The sequence below is a fragment of the Anomaloglossus baeobatrachus genome, chromosome 4, assembly GCF_048569485.1.
Source record: "Anomaloglossus baeobatrachus isolate aAnoBae1 chromosome 4, aAnoBae1.hap1, whole genome shotgun sequence".
NCBI classification, from domain to species: domain Eukaryota; kingdom Metazoa; phylum Chordata; class Amphibia; order Anura; family Aromobatidae; genus Anomaloglossus; species Anomaloglossus baeobatrachus.
In genome coordinates, this window is record NC_134356.1 from 280,756,339 (window position 1) to 280,778,466 (window position 22,128).

The window sequence follows — 22,128 nt, forward strand, 5'->3', positions numbered from 1 at the left end:
CTACACACAGCAGCCAGATCTCTGTCCCTCAGATGTGGTAAAATAAAAGGCCACTTCCTGCGACCCATGACAAAGCGAAGAGGTTGACTCTATCCGTCTGTAAGCTGTTGGCTACCGAAATGCTGCCTTTCCGCCTAGTGGACACACAGGATTTTAGAGACCTTATGTCTGTCGCTGTGATCCAGTACAAGATGCCCAATCACCACTGCTTCTCCAAGAACAGCATGCCCGCGCTACACCAGCATGTCGCACACAACATCACCACTTCCTTGAGAAACTCTGTGTGCGACACGGTGCATTTCAACACAGATACTTGGACCAGTAAGCATAGACAGGGTCATTACATGTCACTGACTGGGCACTGGCAAACTATGGTGAGAGATGGAGAAGGGTCTGCTGTCCAAGTCTTGCCGTCCCCACGAGTTGTTTCAATCCTTCTTCTGTATGTAGAAGTTAATACACTGCTTCTGCCTCTTCAACCTCGTGTGGGTCCTCCACCTTGGCGCAAACCCTGTGTGGTCAGGCCACCCTTCCTTGTAACTGCGCACAAGCACTACCACACACCTCCTTACTATGCTGGCAGCAGAGCTCAATGCCATCAGGCGGTCAAAGTTTTACTTTGAAATGTATGGGAAATGTGAGTCACACCGCTGAGAAGTTGTGGACGGTTAGCTCTGGATACCGAGTTTCATCAATGGTTGTCTCCACTCAACCAGCAGCCAGGGAAGGCCGGGTGCGACAATGATGCAAACATGGGTGCGGCCCTTCGCTGTGACAATGTGACACACATGGCTTGTGTGGTTCACGTGTTGAACCTGGTTGTCCAGCAATTTTTAAAGCACTATCCTGGACCACATGGCCTTCTGCAGAGAGCACGGTGTAACGCCTTCCTTGATCCACACACTCAGATGGGCTGTTAATGATAGGCTAGAGGGAAGCCACTCACCAAGCAGGACCCCTAGAACCCTGAAACCCTTTAACCCCTATACAGGGATTAGGAATTGCACAGGGCCCAAGGTGATTAATACCTGTGGAAGGCTGCAGTTCCAGAGAATAGTAGTCAGGCAGGGTCAAAACATTAATTGAGGAACAAGAACAGAATGGGACGGCCAGGACTTAATCAGAAAACAAGCAGAGGTGAAATGCGGATCGGCCAACAAGGTACATAAACAGCAAGCAGGAAAAGTAGTCAGGTAACAAGCACACAAAATCATAAAACTGAACTGGGGGTAAAAGTAACCAGAGGTCATAGCTATGTCTGGCAGTGGTCTGCAGACAGGATGGGCATAAAAAAGGGTGTGGTGTCTTCCCATTGGTTGTAGCTGAATGATGGTATTTCATCTGTGAGATACCCACCAGCTACATTCAGCCAGAGATTCTGCATCTGTCAAGGTAATGCAGCCCAGTGGGTGAGCATAACCTGCGTCCACCTGCGCCGCTGGCATCGACTCCTCTCCCATCATCAGCACTATTCATGAAAGGAACACGTTGTCACCTGGCGACCGGAGTACAAATTGACGGAGCGGACTCCGTTGGTGACTTAACAGCCGTGTGCGGCAATGATGCAAACCTGGCTGCGGGCCATCCTCAGGGCAATGTGACACACGTGCCTTGTATGGCTCACGTGTTGAACCGAATTCTCCAGCAATTTTTAAAACACCATCCCGGCCTACATGGCCTTGTGCAGTGGGCACGCTCGCTATGTGCTCACTTCCATCGTGCGCACACAGCAGCTCAACAACTTTTATCACTCCGGAAGTCTTAGGGTCTGGCAGTTAAACGCCGGAAATGCGATGTTCCGACACGCAGGAATTGGAATCTGCACATGTTGGAGCGTGTGTGGCAGCACCGCAGAGCCCTGCTGAAATACGGTATGACATATAGCCTGGGATAACTTGATCAAGAGGTGGTGCAGATCACACTGCTGGAGTGGTGTCAGATCAAGGACCTATGCACCCTGCTACACAGTTTACAAATGTCGACGAAGATGTTTAGCACTGGCAATGTCATTCTCAGCGTGACAATTCTGGTCATCTACATGATGGAGCACACTGTAATTATTATTCGGAGTCAGGTGTTGGGACAAGAGGAAGGGGAGGAAGTACAGGAGGAGTCATATGCGGAAGGGATAACAAGATCTACGAGGTCCAGATGGTCAGCGGCACCTATGCGGCATTCATGGTGAGGGAGAGGGATTAACAAGGGCGCATAGTATCAGCAAAAAGTGTTGATGAAAGTGCAGGAGCCCATGAAGAAATGGAGGACGAACTGGCGATGGGCATGGAAGACTCAGCAGATGAGTGAGAGCTTGCTCACATTTCGGTTGTGCGAGGTTGTGGGGAGAGGGCAGAGGAAGGATGCACGATTCTCACCTCTCTGCCACCAACACACCAAGGACTTGGTCCTCCTGGATGCACAAGACACATGAGCGCCTTCTTGCTGCACTACCTACATGACCCTCGGATTGTATGAATTCGAAGTAATCCTGAATACTGGGTTGCCACACTGTTAGATCCCCGGTACAAAACAAAATTTGGCAAACTAATTCCTGCCATAGAAATGGACGCACGTATACAGGAGTATCTGCAGAATGTGGTACGCAATCTTAGATCTACTTTTCCACTAAACACCAGTGCTGCACAGAGTGAATCTCAACGCTTTGTCATGGATAGGAGGAAATGGTCTTTTACTTGTCCACATCGGAGGGACCGAGGGATGGCTGCTGTGCTGAGATGGCGTTGAGTACGGTGTCCCTGCAGAGTTGCACTTTTGGTCATATACCAAAATGAGTTGAAAAAGGACAGATGCTGGTGGAAAGGGGAACAGGTGTGTTGGAAAGGGGAAAAAAGTTTGGGTCCGTGGATTTGGTGGTTAAGCAACTGTAACATTTGCTGAAGAAACACCATCTGTTACAGTGGGACTGGCAGATTTGGATAAAGTGGTATATACTATGTTACCGCTATATAACGAAAATTAATAAGAAAAGAAAGAGAAAGGTATATATCCCCATCAGCAGTCAGTGTCCACTGTGCTCCCAGGTGGAAAAGGAGAGGTTGGCAACTGGAAGGTTTGGTGGAGGATACAGAGCTGTGTGGCTATGAAACTAATAGTAGCCTGAACCGAGTTAGACGCCATTCGGATCTGGAGACTGTGAGCCCTGTTAGCGTCACAGGGTCCACATGCCCACACAGCCCAGGAACTCCCTGTTAACAACACAGGGGCCATTGAGTACGCTGACCGTGTGCGTAGGGGCACACCTGTGGACAGCAGGCGCATCAGCAGCAGCAGGCCTGTTAATGCCACTGGGCTGCACAAGCAGGACTGGTAGGACAGGAGCTGGTCTTAACCGTTCTGCGTTACCAACTGTGGTGGTGGCCTGCATCGACACCCTATCCCTGCCTACCTCTGGCCTAAAGCCGCAATGGGTTCAACACATGGAGGTGTGCTCTTTCGTAGCATAATAGAAGACTGCGCACCTCCTTGTTGGCTCCAGCCCCTTTTATAACCTGGGTCCGCCCCAAACCAGGGTGAACCACAATGCACCTCCTGGAGACAAAAGTAGAGTGACACGTCATGAGTGGCATAACTAGCGTCCTATATGGAACCGCAACTTCAATGATGACCTCATGGCTGCCATGACCCAAACACCTCACCAGTCATCGTCTGACCATCAATAATGCGGTGACAAGTCATAGGGGTGGGCCTCTGCAAGCCATTTGGGAGGACACCTGATGCCCTGTGGTCTATATGGGACCCCCACATCAGGGGCAGGGCCAAAGAGTTCATTACCGGACCTAGTCTCTGATGCAGGAAGTGCCTGAGCATGCTCAGTAGCATGAAATACAGTCTCTGAAAAAAGACTATCAGCTTTAGCATGGTGTCTAGGCACAAAACAGGACTTAGACCTGGCACGGAATGCAAGCACCTGTACAAAGAGGCTTTTCACACTTAGTGTGGGAGCATGCGCTGTATCCCGAAATGAAGACTTAGCGTCAGGAATAACACAGTCAGGCTGAGCATACTCACTAGGCGAAACACTGTAATTAGGCTGCAGCTGGGGTAAATCGGCACACGCATGCGCACTAGCTGCCTCTCCACACTTAGACGTGGAGGGGAAATTTGTCTTGGAGATGCTGTCTATGAACAGAAGGAAAAGCTAAAGGAAGCCTGACTTTCTATCCCTCCGAATTATGAAATGCAGCAATGAATTCCATGAGTTTGCTATAACATTAGCGTAGCAAAATGTGCATGAGGGTGTCATGTAGAGGTGCTATTAATAGCTTGTCACCAGTGGGGCACTAATGGAATACAACAGCCAGTTCTATGATGCCACTAAATGGCAGTATTTTTTGCTATCATTATAGCTTATTAAAAACAGAGCAGGAGGGTGTCATGCAGAGGTGCTGCACATAGATTTGCAGTAGTGTGAATAGACAAAAGTACAATAGCCACTTTTAGGATGCCACTAGGTACACTGAGTGTTTGCTAGTATAATGGCTTAGTTTAAAAAAGTTGGAGTGTGCAATGCAGGCAGACGTGCTGCAAATATCTTTACAATAGTGTGAATAGACAAAAGTACAATAGCCACTTTTAGGATGCCACTAGGTACACTGACTGTTTGCTAGTATAATGGCTTAGTTAAAAAGAGTTGGAGTGTGCAATGCAGGCAGACGTGCTGCAAATATCTTTACAATAGTGTGAATAGACAAAAGTACAATAGCCACGTTTAGGATGCCACTAGGTACACTGACTGTTTGCTAGTATAATGGCTTAGTTAAAAAGAGTTGGAGTGTGCAATGCAGGCAGACGTGCTCTGCAAATGTCTTTGCACTAGTGGGACTATAGCAAAGTCCAATAGCCACGTTTAGGATGCCACTAGGTACACTGACTGTTTGCTAGTATAATGGCTTAGTTTAAAAAAGTTGGAGTGTGCAATGCAGGCAGACGTGCTGCAAATATCTTTACAATAGTGTGAATAGACAAAAGTACAATAGCCACGTTTAGGATGCCACTAGGTACACTGACTGTTTGCTAGTATAATGGCTTAGTTTAAAAAAGTTGGAGTGTGCAATGCAGGCAGACGTGCTGCAAATATCTTTACAATAGTGTGAATAGACAAAAGTACAATAGCCACTTTTAGGATGCCACTAGGTACACTGACTGTTTGCTAGTATAATGGCTTAGTTAAAAAGAGTTGGAGTGTGCAATGCAGGCAGACGTGCTCTGCAAATGTCTTTGCACTAGTGGGACTATAGCAAAGTCCAATAGCCACGTTTAGGATGCCACTAGGTACACTGACTGTTTGCTAGTATAATGGCTTAGTTAAAAAAAGTTGGAGTGTGCAATGCAGGCAGACGTGCTGCAAATATCTTTACAATAGTGTGAATAGACAAAAGTACAATAGCCACTTTTAGGATGCCACTAGGTACACTGACTGTTTGCTAGTATAATGGCTTAGTTATAATGAGTTGGAGTGTGCAATGCAGGCAGACGTGCTGCAAATATCTTTACAATAGTGTGAATAGACAAAAGTACAATAGCCACTTTTAGGATGCCACTAGGTACACTGACTGTTTGCTAGTATAATGGCTTAGTTAAAAAGAGTTGGAGTGTGCAATGCAGGCAGACGTGCTCTGCAAATGTCTTTGCACTAGTGGGACTATAGCAAAGTCCAATAGCCACGTTTAGGATGCCACTAGGTACACTGACTGTTTGCTAGTATAATGGCTTAGTTTAAAAAAGTTGGAGTGTGCAATGCAGGCAGACGTGCTGCAAATATCTTTACAATAGTGTGAATAGACAAAAGTACAATAGCCACGTTTAGGATGCCACTAGGTACACTGACTGTTTGCTAGTATAATGGCTTAGTTTAAAAAAGTTGGAGTGTGCAATGCAGGCAGACGTGCTGCAAATATCTTTACAATAGTGTGAATAGACAAAAGTACAATAGCCACTTTTAGGATGCCACTAGGTACACTGACTGTTTGCTAGTATAATGGCTTAGTTAAAAAGAGTTGGAGTGTGCAATGCAGGCAGACGTGCTCTGCAAATGTCTTTGCACTAGTGGGACTATAGCAAAGTCCAATAGCCACGTTTAGGATGCCACTAGGTACACTGACTGTTTGCTAGTATAATGGCTTAGTTATAATGAGTTGGAGTGTGCAATGCAGGTAGAGGTGCTGCAAATGTCTTTGCACTAGTGGGACTATAGCAAAGTCCAATAGCCACGTTTAGGATGCCACTAGGTACACTGACTGTTTGCTAGTATAATGGCTTAGTTAAAAAAAGTTGGAGTGTGCAATGCAGGCAGACGTGCTGCAAATATCTTTACAATAGTGTGAATAGACAAAAGTACAATAGCCACTTTTAGGATGCCACTAGGTACACTGACTGTTTGCTAGTATAATGGCTTAGTTATAATGAGTTGGAGTGTGCAATGCAGGCAGACGTGCTCTGCAAATGTCTTTGCACTAGTGGGACTATAGCAAAGTCCAATAGCCACGTTTAGGATGCCACTAGGTACACTGACTGTTTGCTAGTATAATGGCTTAGTTAAAAAGAGTTGGAGTGTGCAATGCAGGCAGACGTGCTGCAAATATCTTTACAATAGTGTGAATAGACAAAAGTCCAATAGCCACGTTTAGGATGCCACTAGGTACACTGACTGTTTGCTAGTATAATGGCTTAGTTAAAAAGAGTTGGAGTGTGCAATGCAGGCAGACGTGCTCTGCAAATGTCTTTGCACTAGTGGGACTATAGCAAAGTCCAATAGCCACGTTTAGGATGCCACTAGGTACACTGACTGTTTGCTAGTATAATGGCTTAGTTAAAAAAAGTTGGAGTGTGCAATGCAGGCAGACGTGCTGCAAATATCTTTACAATAGTGTGAATAGACAAAAGTACAATAGCCACGTTTAGGATGCCACTAGGTACACTGAGTGTTTGCTAGTATAATGGCTTAGTTTAAAAAAGTTGGAGTGTGCAATGCAGGCAGACGTGCTGCAAATATCTTTACAATAGTGTGAATAGACAAAAGTACAATAGCCACTTTTAGGATGCCACTAGGTACACTGACTGTTTGCTAGTATAATGGCTTAGTTATAATGAGTTGGAGTGTGCAATGCAGGCAGACATGCTGCAAATATCTTTACAATAGTGTGAATAGACAAAAGTACAATAGCCACGTTTAGGATGCCACTAGGTACACTGACTGTTTGCTAGTATAATGGCTTAGTTAAAAAGAGTTGGAGTGTGCAATGCAGGCAGACGTGCTGCAAATATCTTTACAGTAGTGTGAATAGACAAAAGTCCAATAGCCACGTTTAGGATGCCACTAGGTAAACTGACTGTTTGCTAGTATAATGGCTTAGTTAAAAAGAGTTGGAGTGTGCAATGCAGGCAGACGTGCTCTGCAAATGTCTTTGCACTAGTGGGACTATAGCAAAGTCCAATAGCCACGTTTAGGATGCCACTAGGTACACTGAGTGTTTGCTAGTATAATGGCTTAGTTATAATGAGTTGGAGTGTGCAGAGGACAGGAGGGTACAGTGCCAGGGTTGTGGGGCTCTGGGTAGAGGAATGGAAGCCTGCCTTTCTATTCCCTCCTAATGGTGAAATGCAGCCACGAAATCCCTGACCTTGGCTACACAGACGCTGTCTCTGTTTTCAGGACCTGTCACCTATGGCTCTCTGACCCTGCCGGTTTGAGCCCTTAAAAGGACTGCTAGAAAGTGCTCTCCCTAAGCTGTCGAACGCTGTGTATGGAGCGCATACAGCTGTATCGGCGATAGGACTCAGGAGGACGGAGCTGCGACAGTGATGTCTGACACCAAAGACGCAGAAGAGATAATGGCGTCCTGGAGGAAAATGTCCGGTTTTATAATGCAGGGACATGTGACATGGACATCCTATCACACATGCCGTTGCTTCTCTGGCTAAAAGTCCACTTAGCTGTGTGTGTGTCTGGGATTGGCTGACATGCTGGCCCGCCCCACTACACGCGCGCGCTTAGGGAAGGAAGACAAGGAAAAAAAAATAAAAAATGGCGATCGCCATTATAGAAACAGCAGTGATCTGAAGGCGCTGTTCACGCACACTATACACTGAAATGTCATAATAGTGTGATTCACAGAGTGACTTACACTATTACAGCAGAAACCAAGCTAGGATTTAGCTGGTTTTTTGCTGCTAGAACCGTTCTCGAACGTTTCTAGAACTATCGAGCTTTTGCAAAAAGCTCGAGTTCTAGTTCGATCTAGAACAGGGCCCAAAATCACTCGAGCCTAGAACTGGAGAACCTCGAACCACGAACCGCGCTCAACTCTAGTTAACAGTGCAGCTGTTCTTGTTTCAATGGGTATTGAGTGAGTTCAAATAGACTGTAAAAAATATGCACAAGCTACCTGGCCAGAAGCTCCTCAGTTATCAGGGCTTGTGACTGCAGGGGAGGGGAAGTCAGGGACACAGCAGCATTTCATTTTTCACAAATAAAACCAGTGTTCAGAAACATGCTCAGGGCTGTGTGCAAAATTCTGCTATCTATATGCAACAATCTCAGCTCTGCTGTGCTATTAAATGTATTCAAACCTTTTTTGGCAAAACTCGGAATGCGTGTACACTAATAACCTATGTTCGTGTTTAGGAAGCAGAAATGTGAGTGTAATCCAGGGCTGGGCAAAGTACAGCCCGTGGATGGAGACAGCCTCCCGCAAAGGCTGAAAACAGTGGGCCACGGTCCGCGCCATGCCCTTCCCTTGCCACCACCCATTTTCCGATACCCCCGCTATCCGCATATGTGTTCCAGAGGCAGCATACTATATATTCAGTGTATCAAAAAAGTGAAAAGAGTGAATATACCCCTCACATTTTTGTAAATATGTAATTATATATTTTCATGGAACAACACTGAAGATATGACACAGTGTAAAGCAGTCACTGTACAGCATGTATAACAGTGTAAATTTGGTGTGTGCTCTAAATAACTCAACACACAGCCATTAATGTCTAAACCGCTGGCAACAAATGTGAGTACACCCCTAAATGTAAATGGCCAAATTGTGCCCAAACTGTCAATATTTTGTGAGGCCACCATTATTTTCAAGCACTGCCTTAATTACTTAACTAGAACTTCATAGGTTGTCACAGGAATCCTCTGCCATTCTCCATGACATTATGGAGATGGTGGATGATAGAGACGTTGCGCTCCTCCACCTTCCTTTTGAGGATGCCCCACAGATGTTAAATATGGGTTAGGTCTGGAGACATGCTTGGACAGTTCAACACCTTTACCCGTAGTTTCTTCAGGAAGGCAATGGTCATTTTGGAGTTGTGCTTGCGGTCATTATTATGTTTCCAAAGGGAGGGGATCATGTTCTTCTACAGCATGTCACATTATATGTTGGCATTCATGGTTCCCTCAATGAACTATAGCTCTGCGCAGCTGGCAGCTCTCATACAGCACTAAACCATGACACTCCCACCACCTGTAATACTATTGTATGTACTGAGGATTTCGATTGCGTTAGGGCAATGACAATCAGAGACGAGTTCTTGGTGCAGAAATGTTTATAACAGGTAACCAACGATATGTACATAAACGGAACAAAACACAGTAGAACAATAAACACCGGAAATACCTTCCAGGATCGGAGCGAAGGGAATTCCCGGGGCCACGCACCGGACTCCCCCAGGGAGACCACCAAGAGCGAACCCCTATACAGGGACTGTCTGGCAATCACCCCAGAAGGCCTAAATGCGCAGCAGCCGGGACACAAAGGGCCAGAGGTATAGTCCCAAAAATGTCCGCACGAGATGAGAGTCCAGAGTGGTTACGAACCGGAAGGAACAGGGCAGAAGTGCTGACCAAAGACGGCAGACGGAGTCCGGGCACAGCTTGATGAGTCCGAGTGAAGTCCAAAGTCGGTGTCGGTTGTTTTTCGGGAGGATCCAAAATGTCAATCAGGAACCAAGAGCAGCAAAGCAGGAGTACACAGCAAGCAGTATACTCAGGCACTGGACTAAGCTTAGAGGCGGCCTTTTAAACAGCTGGACAGGAAGTAGGGCAACAGAACAGCAAACTCCATGTTAACCGAGGGCAAGCTCTTTCAAAAGAGAACTGGAAATCCCGGAAGTCTGACAGTACTCCCCCCCCAGAAACGGCCTCAGGACGGATCAGGGCCTGGCTTGTCCGGGTACCGCCGATGAAACTGAGCAACCTTCCGGGGCGCACGAATGTTACCCACGGGTTCCCAGGAATCGTCCTCGGGGGGAGTACCCCTGCCAACGTACCAGATACTGAAGCCGATTACGATGGAGCTGGGAGTCAATAATGTCCTCAACCACGAACTGCTCCTCGCCGTCAACCATCACAGGCGGAGGAGGAGGCACGACACGACCATGAAACGTATTAGGGGAAACGGGTTTGAGGAGAGAAACATGAAAGACCGGGTGTACCTTTAAATGGTGCGGCAACCGCAGCCGACAGGCCACAGGGCTCACGATCCCGGTGATCTTAAACGGACCGATGAATTTCTGTCCCAGCTTCTGCGAAGGAACACCCAATCTCAGGTTTTTGGTGGATAACCACACCGAGTCCCCTACCTTATACATGGGTGCCTGTTTCCGGTGAGTGTCTGCCGACCTTTTGTAACGCTCCTGAGCCGAAGCCACAGTGTCCTTTAGAACCTCCAGATTCTGTCGTAGCTCCGTCAATCTGTCCTCCACCGCTGGCACCGAAACCGCAACCGGTGACCTAGGCAAAACATTCGGATGGTAACCCAAGTTAGCGAAAAAGGGCGTTACCTTAGTGGAGCTGCTCTGAGTGTTGTTATACGAGAACTCCGCCAAAGGAAGCATCTTCAACCAATCGTCCTGCAGATGGCTGACATAACATCGGAGGTACTGTTCCAGGGTTTGATTAGTCCGTTCGGTTTGCCCATTTGTCTGAGGATGGTATGCAGAAGATAAACAGACATCAATCTGGAGTGCCGAACAAAACCCCTTCCAGAACTTGGACGTGAACTGCACGCCCCGGTCAGAGATGATCTCATCTGGTACCCCATGCAATCGGAATATGTTCTGGATAACCAAATCCACTGTCTCTGCGGCTGAGGGAAGACCGTTACACGGAATAAAGTGAGCAGCCTTTGTCAACCGATCCACCACCACTAAAATGGTATTGTGACCGCCTGAGACTGGCAACTCCACAATAAAATCCATTGAAATGGATCCCCAAGGGCGAGATGGAACGGGTAACGGTTGGAGGAGTCCCGTAGGAGCCACACGAGGGACCTTGCACCGGGCACAAACCACACATGAGTGGACATAGTCTTTTACATCCTTTAAACAGGTAGGCCACCAGAAAAAACGGCTCAGAAATTCCTGCGTCTTCTGTACCCCCCTATGACCAGCCAATACGGAGTCATGGACCAACTTGAGAACCCGAAGTCTTACGGCCTCCGGGACATAAATACGTCGCTCTCTCAACCACACACCATTCCGAAGAACAAGAGTCACATCATTCGGGGGGGCAGCAAGAAATACGTCACCATCATAGGCCAGCTTGATGTCCTTCCACAAGTCCTGGTCCTGGATTACTCCAACGAAATTGGCATCTGATAACACGGTCTGAGACGGGGTTCCAGGCACGGAGTCCATGGCGTGGATTCGGAACAAGGCATCGGCTTTCCCATTACGTGAACCTGGACGGTATGTAACGATAAAATTGAATTGATTAAGGAATAAGCTCCAACGGGCTTGCCGTGGAGACAGGCACCTGGCAGACTTAAGAAATTCCAGGTTACGATGATCTGTGAGTACTATCACTTGCTGCGCAGCTCCCTGTAAGTGGTGTCTCCATTCCTTAAAAGCTGAAATAATCGCCAACAATTCCTTGTCCGCAATGTCATAGTTCCTTTCTGCAGGGGACAACCGGCGAGAAAAGAAAGCACACGGATGCAAGAGACTCTTGTCCCCAGTCCTTTGGGAAAGGATAGCCCCTAATGCATAATTGGAAGCGTCGACTTCCACAATAAAGGGGAGTGCGGGATTCGGGTGTACTAGTATTGGCGCTGAGGTAAAACAAACCTTGAGACGATTGAAAGCTTCCTGGGCCTGGGCGGACCACACAAACTTCTGTCCTTTCTTGGTTAACAGAGTGATGGGACGGACGATCTCTGAAAAGTTACGGATAAAGCGTCGGTAAAAGTTGGCAAAACCGACAAAGCGTTGTACCTCCTTGATGTTTCCCGGTTCCGGCCAGTCTAGAATTGCTTGTATCTTGCCAGACTCCATGTTCAGTCCCTGAGGAGAGATGACATATCCTAAAAATTGTATTTGTGAGCAATGGAATTCGCACTTCTCCAGTTTAATGTACAGGTGGTTATCCCTCAGACGGGTAAGTACTGTCTTGACGTGCTCCTGGTGTTCCTGTAGGGAATCAGAAAAGATCAAGATATCATCCAGGTAAATCACCATGAATTGGTCCATTATATCCCTAAAAATATCGTTGACTAGGTGTTGGAAAGCCGCAGGAGCGTTACAAAGTCCAAAAGGCATCACTAGATACTCATAGTGTCCATACCGACATGTGAACGCTGTCTTCCACTCGTCTCCGGGACGTATGCGGAGTAGATTATATGCCCCACGGAGATCCAATTTAGTGAATATCTTTGCCTGTTGGACTCTCTCCAATAGCTCAGGAATCAACGGTAACGAATACCGGTTCCGGATGGTTATCTTATTTAGTTCCCGGTAGTCAATACAAGGTCTCAGAGTCCCCTCTTTCTTTTTCACGAAAAAGATGGGTGCCCCTGCTGGTGAGGTAGAAGGGCGAATAAATCCCTTGGCTAGACTTTCATCGATGTAATCCTTTAGTGCTTCTAGCTCAGGTGCCGCCAACGGGTAGACATGACCAAACGGGATCTCCGCCCCTGGGAGTAAGTCTATGGGACAATCATACGGTCTATGCGGGGGAAGCCGATCTGCTTTTCTTTTGTCGCATATATCAGCGAAGTCATGATAAACCGGGGGTAGAACAGGTACCTGTACAGTGCCCTCCACATTCGGTGTTACTGGAACCGGTACAGTTGGACTAATGGTCGGACCACTCTGCGGTGGGAAGGATATTTCCTTAGTCTCCCAATCGATGACTGGATTTGTAGACCGTAACCACGGAATTCCTAAAATAATCGGAAAATGGGGAGAAGAAATCAACATGAAAACAAGGGTCTCCTGCTGACCTGGCTTCATCACACATTCTAGGGGTACTGTTTCCCGATCAACTGGTCCAGAAACTAACGGAGATCCGTCTACCGTCTCCATGGTAACCGGTGAGGATCTTTGTTGAGTCCGGATACCGTGTTTCCTGGCAAAAGAAGAGTCCATGAAATTACCCCCTGCCCCAGAGTCTATCATAGCAGATGTAGGTATTAACTGTCCCTCCCACCGAATCTGAATGGGAAGCGAGCAATGGGTGTATTTCCCTTCTGAGTCCTTAGGTGATGTTGACATTACAGTCAAGGGAAATACCGCATCCAGGTGTCCACTTGCCTCAGAGATATCGGACTCTGCGTCCGTGTTGTCACACTCTGCCATGGCTGCCAATACCTTATTTGGGCGATTTGGACGTCTCGGGCAGTCAATCAAGAAATGGTCCGATTTACCGCAATAGAAACACAAACGCTCACGGAGCCGGTGTTCACGACGTTCGTTGGTCTCTCGCTTTTGCAGAGAGTCCACTTGCATAGGAACGTCCTCGGCCTCCCGTGGCGTCCTGAGAGCGGGTTCTCTGGAAGGAAACGCAAAGTTGGTTACCCGGTTTACAGCTGCCCATTTTTCCTGTCTACGTTCCGTCAAGCGGGTATCAATACGCACACAGTGTTGGAGAAACAGTTCAAAATCCCCTGGAGATTCGGAACGAGCTAACTCGTCCTTGATGGTACCGGACAAACCCTTTCTGAAAACTGACAATAACGCATTGTTTCCCCAGTTAGTGTCTACCACTAACCTCTTGAACTCAGTGGCGTATTCAACGACAGACCGCTTTCCCTGACGTAAGGAAAGGAGAGCCGATTCAGCGGTAGCACGGCGGTTCGGATCATCAAACATTTGCGCCATTGCGGTCAGAAAGTCATCCAGGTGATTTAAACGGATATCCCAATTCTCTATCATAGGATTAGCCCAAGCCAGTGCTCGTGAGGTTAATAACATGATTATACATAACACTTTTGACCGGTCAGAACGGTAATAATCAGCATGTACATCAAAAAACAGTATACACTGGTTAACAAATCCACGAAACTGACTACGATCACCACTGAAACGAAATGGGGGTAACCTAGGCATACCGGCAGCTGATACGGACGTAGTGGGGACGGCTTCCTGAGCCTCCACTCTGACTTGCAAATCCTGAATAGCCGGACCCAGTACCTGGTGATCATGGCCCAGCTGTGCCTCCACATCTCTAAGTTTAGTCTGCACCGCCTCCATCTCCTGCTGCAAGGAGTTAATCATGGAAAAAAGCTGATCTACTCGTGTCTCAGTCATTGCCCCAGCGAAATCCTTTTATGGCCTGAGTATAATGTAATACTATTGTATGTACTGAGGATTTCGATTGCGTTAGGGCAATGACAATCAGAGACGAGTTCTTGGTGCAGAAATGTTTATAACAGGTAACCAACGATATGTACATAAACGGAACAAAACACAGTAGAACAATAAACACCGGAAATACCTTCCAGGATCGGAGCGAAGGGAATTCCCGGGGCCACGCACCGGACTCCCCCAGGGAGACCACCAAGAGCGAACCCCTATACAGGGACTGTCTGGAAATCACCCCAGAAGGCCTAAATGCGCAGCAGCCGGGACACAAAGGGCCAGAGGTATAGTCCCAAAAATGTCCGCACGAGATGAGAGTCCAGAGTGGTTACGAACCGGAAGGAACAGGGCAGAAGTGCTGACCAAAGACGGCAGACGGAGTCCGGGCACAGCTTGATGAGTCCGAGTGAAGTCCAAAGTCGGTGTCGGTTGTTTTTCGGGAGGATCCAAAATGTCAATCAGGAACCAAGAGCAGCAAAGCAGGAGTACACAGCAAGCAGTATACTCAGGCACTGGACTAAGCTTAGAGGCGGCCTTTTAAACAGCTGGACAGGAAGTAGGGCAACAGAACAGCAAACTCCATGTTAACCGAGGGCAAGCTCTTTCAAAAGAGAACTGGAAATCCCGGAAGTCTGACACCACCATGCTTAAATGTAGGCAAGACACACTTGTATTTGTACTCCTCACTTGGTTGCTGCCAAGATGCATGACACCATCTGAATCAAATTAGTTTATTTTGGTTTCATCAGACCACAGAATATGGTTCCAGTAAACCATGCCCTAAGTCTGCTTATCATCAGCAAACTGTCTGCGGGTTTTCTTGACCATCATCTTTAGAAGAATCCTCCTTCTGGGACGACAGCCATGCTGCAGCTCAGTTTGAGGGTATTAGCAATCTTCTTATAGCCTAGGCCATGTTTATGTAGAGCAACATTTCTTTTTTTAAGATCCTCAGAGAATTTTTTGCCAAGAGGTGCCATGTTGAACTTCCAGTGACCAATATGAGAGTGTGTGATGGACAACAGCATATTTAACACACCTGCCCCCTATGCACACCTGAGATCTTGTAAGACTATTGAGTCATGTGACATCAGGAGGACAATGAATAATTGTGCACAATTTGGCCATTTTTACTCAAGGGTGTATTCCCTTTTGCTTTCATTGGTTTACACATTAATGTCTGTGTGTTGAGTTATTTAGAGGACACCAAATTTACACTGTTATATAAGCTGTACACTGACTGCATTACATTGTATCTAAAGCCTGCTTTACACGGGACGACCGATTGTGCAATTTCACAATCGATCGTACCCGCCCCCGTCATTTGCGCGTCACAGGCAAATCGCTGCCCGTGTCGCACAAAGTCGTGAAACACCCATCACACGTACTTACCTGCTGAGCGACCTCACTGTGGGCGGCGAACGTCCACTTCCTGAATGGGGAGGGACGTTCGGCGTCACAGCGACGTCACGGCGGGAGCTGTGGGACGCAGGTAAGCAGAGTTCATCGCTCCCGTGGTGTCAAACGGAGCGACGTGTGCTGCCCCGGGAACAATGAACAACCGGCACAAGTAAAAATAAACGATATTATGAAACTGAGCGACGACTACACGACTCCCGATTTGTGAGCGATACTGCGTCGCTCAGAGGTTTCACACGAGACAACATCGTGTACGATGCCGGATGTGCGTCACGAACACCGTGATCCCGACGATGCATCAAACGATCCGTCGTCTCGTGTAAAGCACCCTTAAGTGTCATATCTTCAGTGTTATCCCATAAAAATATATAATTAAATATTTACAAAAATGTGAAGGGTGTACTTACTCCTGTGATATACTGTATGTTCATGGTTTTTTTGCGAACTGTATTTGCAAAATAAATCATGAAAACATGATAGTGGAGTTTTTTTATCAGTGGCATTGATGAAAATCACCTATAGGCTATGTTCACACAGTGCATTTTGTTGCGTTTTTGGTGCGTTTTTGAGGTCACAAGGATGCACCAAAATGCATGCATTTCTTTCTCCCAGCAAAGCCTATGAGATTTCTATTTTGCTGTCCACACTGTGCATTTGTTTTTGTCTGTATCTTGGCTGCAATTTTGAAGATGCCGCATGTCAATTCTTTTTGCGTTTTTCCAGCGGTTTTGAGAATTTCCAGTCAATAGATTTGACTTAAACAATGCAGTGGGCAAAATGCGGTAAAAACGTGGCAAAAACGCATGCGTATTTTGATGCGTTATTGCCGCGGGTGCATTTATGGTAAGTTTTTTGGGGCCAAAAACGCTGTATCTTTGTGGTTAGAAATGATGCACTGTGTGGACATAGCCTTACAAGTCTATGGACCTGTGAAAAGCACAGACAGCACAAAGATATCATCAGTGTACAGTCTGTGTGATTAATTGTAATCTTAAGTCATAAAGTTGTGTTTTCTGACGTCCCTCATCATTTTTACACCTACAAGTCATAACTATTATGGCTATATAATGTACATATTTTATATATCAATTTATCTCATATAATTTCTTTGTCTTTTCAGGGATTGACACATCAATCAGCTCTATGCAGATTGTGGAAAATCAGCAAGTAATAGATCGCCACTTTTGTAGAAAAAGCTTGCAGTGTGGGTAAGAGATTCTGGGTTCATGTCAGAACATTGATTTATTATAGAAGTATCAAACACTTTCTATGATTTCCATATTATGGCCCTTGTTATAGACAACACGGTAATGTCACCCAAGGAATTGGAATCTGAGGATTAGTACAATTGGCACTAGTCAAGAGAATAATTTGCCAGTAGGAGGCATTAAAGTCTAGGAAGACATACCGGATAGACAGGTTAAGAATGCCTACAGCTGTTTCTGTTAATCGGAAGCACAGCATGACTTCACATGTAAATCATACACCATGCACATCATGTATTTATGGAAAGAGTTTTTTATCTGCCTTGCCTTTTAGAGGGTAAAGCTTATGGCATTTTCCAACAGGGCCTTGAAAGTATGGCAGATGTCTATGTGTCCTACGGAATGATCATTTATGGTACATTGGATAAATCTATGAGGTTGACTGAGTGATTGTCCTTCAATAAGAATGCCATACAAGTGTATAACTTCATGTGTGTTAAAATGGCTAACTGTGCTGTGTGTGTGTGTGTGTGTGTGTGTGTGTGTGTGTCCGCCCTCCTACAGGAGAGGCGTCAATCTTATTTTCCCCAAGTGCCACATCTGCATTATGGTTGCCTTCAAAGAGCCGCTTGTAATTCTAAGGGCTCATGCAGATCTCCGTGCAACACGATACGATATTGAACTACAATGCACAAACTGGCCAGGTGCTATAAGAGAGCTGTCCCTGAGTTCTAGGGTTGTACGAGAGCTGTCCCATGGGTAGAAGAGCTATACAACAGTTGTCTCTATGTTGTTGTAATTTACAAGAGCTGTCCTTGGGTGGAAGGGCTATATGAGAGCTATCTCTTGATACTAGGGCTATACGATAATAGTCCCTGGGTTGTAGGGCTATAAAAGCTGTTCATGTGTAGTAAGACTATGTGACAGCTGTTCATGTGTAGTAGGGCTATACGACAGCTGTCCCTGGGTAGTAGGGGTATATGACAGCTGTCCTTAGGTAGTATGGCTATGCAAATGTTGTCCCTGGCTAATAGGGCTTGAGTAGTAGGGCTATATGATAGCTGTCGATTGGTAGTAAGGCTATAAGAGAGCTGTCCCTGGGTAGTACAGCTGTAAGAGAGCTGTCCCTAGGTAGCTATAAGACAGCTATCTCTGGGTTGTAGGGCTATAAGTGAGCTATCTCTGGGTAGTAGGGCTAAGAGTGCTTTTCTGAGGTAGTAGGGCTAATACAGCTGTTATTGGGTAATAGGGCTATAGAGCTGTCCTTGAGTAGTAGGGCTAAGAGAGCTGTTTCTGCATAGTAGGGTTAAGAAAGCTGTCCCTGGGTAGTAGGGTTAAGAGAGCTGTTTCTGCTATTATTAAAATTAATTATTATTATTTCTGCCTAGTAGAGTTAAGAAAGCTGTCCTTGGGTAGTAGGGCTGGGAGCACTCTCCCTGCTTAGTAGGGCTAAGAGTGCTGTTCTTGCTTAGTAAAAAAAAGAGTTCTGTCCCTGCTTTGTATGGTTTAAGAGTGCTGTCCCTACTTACTAGGGCTAAGAGTGCTGTCCTTGGGATTTAGGGCTTAGGATGCTGTCCCTGGGATTTTGGGCTAAGGCTGCTGTTCCTGGGATGTATAGTTAAGGCTGCTGTCCCTGGGTTGTTGGGCTAAGGGCATTGTCCCTGGGTTGTAGGGCCAAGAGCCCCATCCCTGGTTTGTAAGGCTAAGGGCCCCACCCTGGGTTGTAGGGTACTGTCCCAGACCTCAGAGTCCAAGATAGATCTGCTCTAAATCAAAGATAGGACATGCTCCTTTTGCTTTTGCCAGACCTTATGCTAAGTATTGGCTGCCTCTGCGCTGATCTAAAAGTTTAAAGCTGTAGCCTGCTCCCTGTGCTTATTGTGACGCCCTGACCTATCAGGTCGTCACAGGGTATTGTGCAATCTGCCCTTCAGCACAGTATCCAAGTCCTCCTTGGTTACGGGTCCCTGCCCTTCAGTGTTGCTAAGAGCAGAGCCAGTCAAAACCCTAGGAACACTTTGCACCACACCCAGCAGACACATCATTGGGGAGCCTGAAGGGAATAGGGCCACCCACTTGGGGGGTTGGTAAGGGAGAGTCAGAAGTGTTAAAGAAGGAGAAGTGTGAGGAGAGGAGAAGAGAGAGGAGGTCAGGAGCTGGGTTCCTTGTAGAATACTAGGTGGCAGACGTTGGTCTGGGCCTGGTAGGAGCTGGAACCCCGGTCGCAGGGGATCGTGTCAAGGGGCACGGATCTGCCGAGGAGGGCAGCCGGCGGCCTTGAGCCATCTCCGGGCAGGGGCCAGAGCACAATGGGGTACGTGGACCCTAGGCCGGGAAGTAGCTTCATGCAGCCCGGTAATTTACCCGATGAGGGTGAAGTCTTCAAGATTCATCCTCCACCCCCTCCAAAGTTGGGGTACTAGCACAACGATGGGATAGAACCTTCCCAGTATCTAGTCCAGAAAATCCCAAGTGTGAACCCTGAGAGCAAGCTCACTCCGTTAGCCATACGGGTGAGCGGGACCCGACTAGTTCCACGCTACAGGGTCCAAATAGTGAAGAAAGTGCTACGGAAAAGGTCACAGGCTAACAAGCAACACCAAGGGGCACGGATCCATGCGTGCTCCCTCCCTGCTGCAGCGGTGCTCAGAATTCTGGTTTACAAGTTGTCAGTGTCAGTATTCTTGGACTGAGTGAGTACGCAGAAATCCCTGTCCTTCCCCACGGCACCCCTTCACTACCATCACCAGGCTCCCGGGGCAAAACCCCCTACCCATGGAGGGGTTAGACACCTTGCTGCCATACCACCGCCACCGGGCGCTCGAACAGCAGCGGTGGTACTTCATCTTACCACGCACCGTGAGTGGCGTCACGAAATTCCAATTCCCCCTGTACATATTTCCCCCCTTTTAAATTCGAGTGTCTGCGCGACCCCCCACATGGGTCCGGCGACCCCACGAGCCACCACGGTTCCGGATCCGAGCGGCTTGGCCGCTGACACGGAGGCGGTACACTTATGACACCTCCTTCTAGTGTATATGTCTCCATCCTATTCCCCATTCTGGAAAATATATCCCCCATCCTGGTAAAATTGTGTCACTCCTAGTATATATGTCCCTATTCTGGGCCATATCATGGTGTATATGTCTCTATCCTGGTTTCTATGTTCCCCATCTTGGTGTATACAGTCATGACTGAAAGCGTTTGTGACAATGTTTTGAACTTTTGACTTTCAGGCTTCATACTACTTTCATGTTATAGACAATCATTGAATGGCAAAATGTCAACTATTTAGCATATGATAGGTTATGCAGATTCTTGTCATGGCACTGCATTGTTACAGTTTTGCTCCTGGTGTTTGAAAACTCCATTTCTTCTTGTATACTATAACTTACAACCTGTTCTCACATTCACTAAAAGCTCAATGTGTTACTAGGTTGATTCACAAGCAAATCTCACTGGTTTGAATTATAGAGCAGCTTTGAAGACGTTTTCCCAAGAAAAGAGCAACAGCATTATCCAGCTAATCGATACCGGTATCTCGGCCTAAAAAATTGCCAAACTGAATCATTTGAGTGCCAAGGCAGTTGGAATAATACAAAATTAAGTCTGTCCATCCATTCAAAAGCCAATAGGTGAACGTCCAGGCAAAAGTCAATAGACTATGCTGTGATGGGTGCATATAGGTCTGGAAGAAACAAGGGAAAAAGGGGCTAACGGATTGGGAAATTGAAGGAACTGTCAAGTTCGGTGGAAGAAGCCTCATAATATGGCATTGTTTCACAGTCAAAGGCATTTTATTTTTGCCCAAGATCGATGGTGGTCTCAGTGCTAAGCTATATGTGAGTATCTTACAAGATGAGTTACTTCGTACACTCGAATACTATGGGAATGAAATGGATGACATAGTTGTTCCAGCAGGAGCAAGATCCAAAGTATACATCGAGATTGGCAAAGAAATGGTTCATTGATAATGAAGGAGAGTTGCTGGATTGGCCCCCCACATTCCAAAGACCTCAACCCAATCAAACACTTGTGGGTAGAACTGAACTAAAAGCTGTATACATACCCAAGTGAGTCGACCGGTATGCACCAACATTGGGAATGTGTGAAAGAGACCTGGGATCAGATTTCGGTTGAGACATACTTGAATCTGATCAAAAGCATACTCAGAAGGATTCAGGCAGTGTTGAAAGCCAAAGCTGGATTTACAAAATACTAACAAAATAATACAAATTGAAACTTAGAATTTTAGGAGCAAAACAGTAACAAGACAGTGACATGAAAAGAATCTGCATAACCATTCATATGCTAAATATTTGCAAGTCTAATTTATGGATCAGATAGCCAAGATGATTGTCTGAAAAATGAAGGCAGTTGCACTTTCAAAGCTGTAGTGTATGGTGAGACATGGAGCCTGAAAGTAAAAAGTTAAAAACATTGTTATACTTTTGCTTTTCAGTGCATATTTCCTTATTATGGGTCTCTTCCTGGTATATATAGTCCCTGTAATGTGTCCAATGCATTAAAATAAAACAAAAAAACCCATTCTGCTACCCTTCCTCGGCTTCTAATTCACACGGCATCCTCCTCTGTAGCCGATACAATGGCCGATAGCTGACATTGGCATGCGCCCCCAGTCACGGGCACGCCAACATCAGCTGCCAACCAAACAGTGCATTTCAGCTGGATGGGCATTCTTGGATGCAAACTGTCATGCTAAGTATGGAAAAATACCACACGTATGGCGACAGGGAAGGGAAACTCTGTATCTAGTAAGGGGGAGATGACATCTGACTAAACATTTCACTGGCCCCTTGCTCCCCTGACCACCCTAGATAGGTTCCACACCTATGCGCCGAGCAGGATACCTGGCCCTGGCTGACCCTGAACTGGGCCCTAAGTAAAG

General features: G+C 46.6%; 1 protein-coding gene across 2 annotated transcripts in view; it reads left to right on the forward strand.

Annotated features, from left to right (window-relative positions):
* Positions 1-22,128, forward strand: part of MYRFL (myelin regulatory factor like) — a 335,757-nt gene that overhangs the window by 238,800 nt on the left and 74,829 nt on the right. For both annotated transcript variants that reach the window (XM_075344883.1, XM_075344884.1), the window contains one exon: positions 17,135-17,222. In XM_075344883.1, the coding sequence (XP_075200998.1) occupies positions 17,135-17,222 (88 nt within the window). The remainder of the gene's footprint in view (positions 1-17,134; positions 17,223-22,128) is intronic.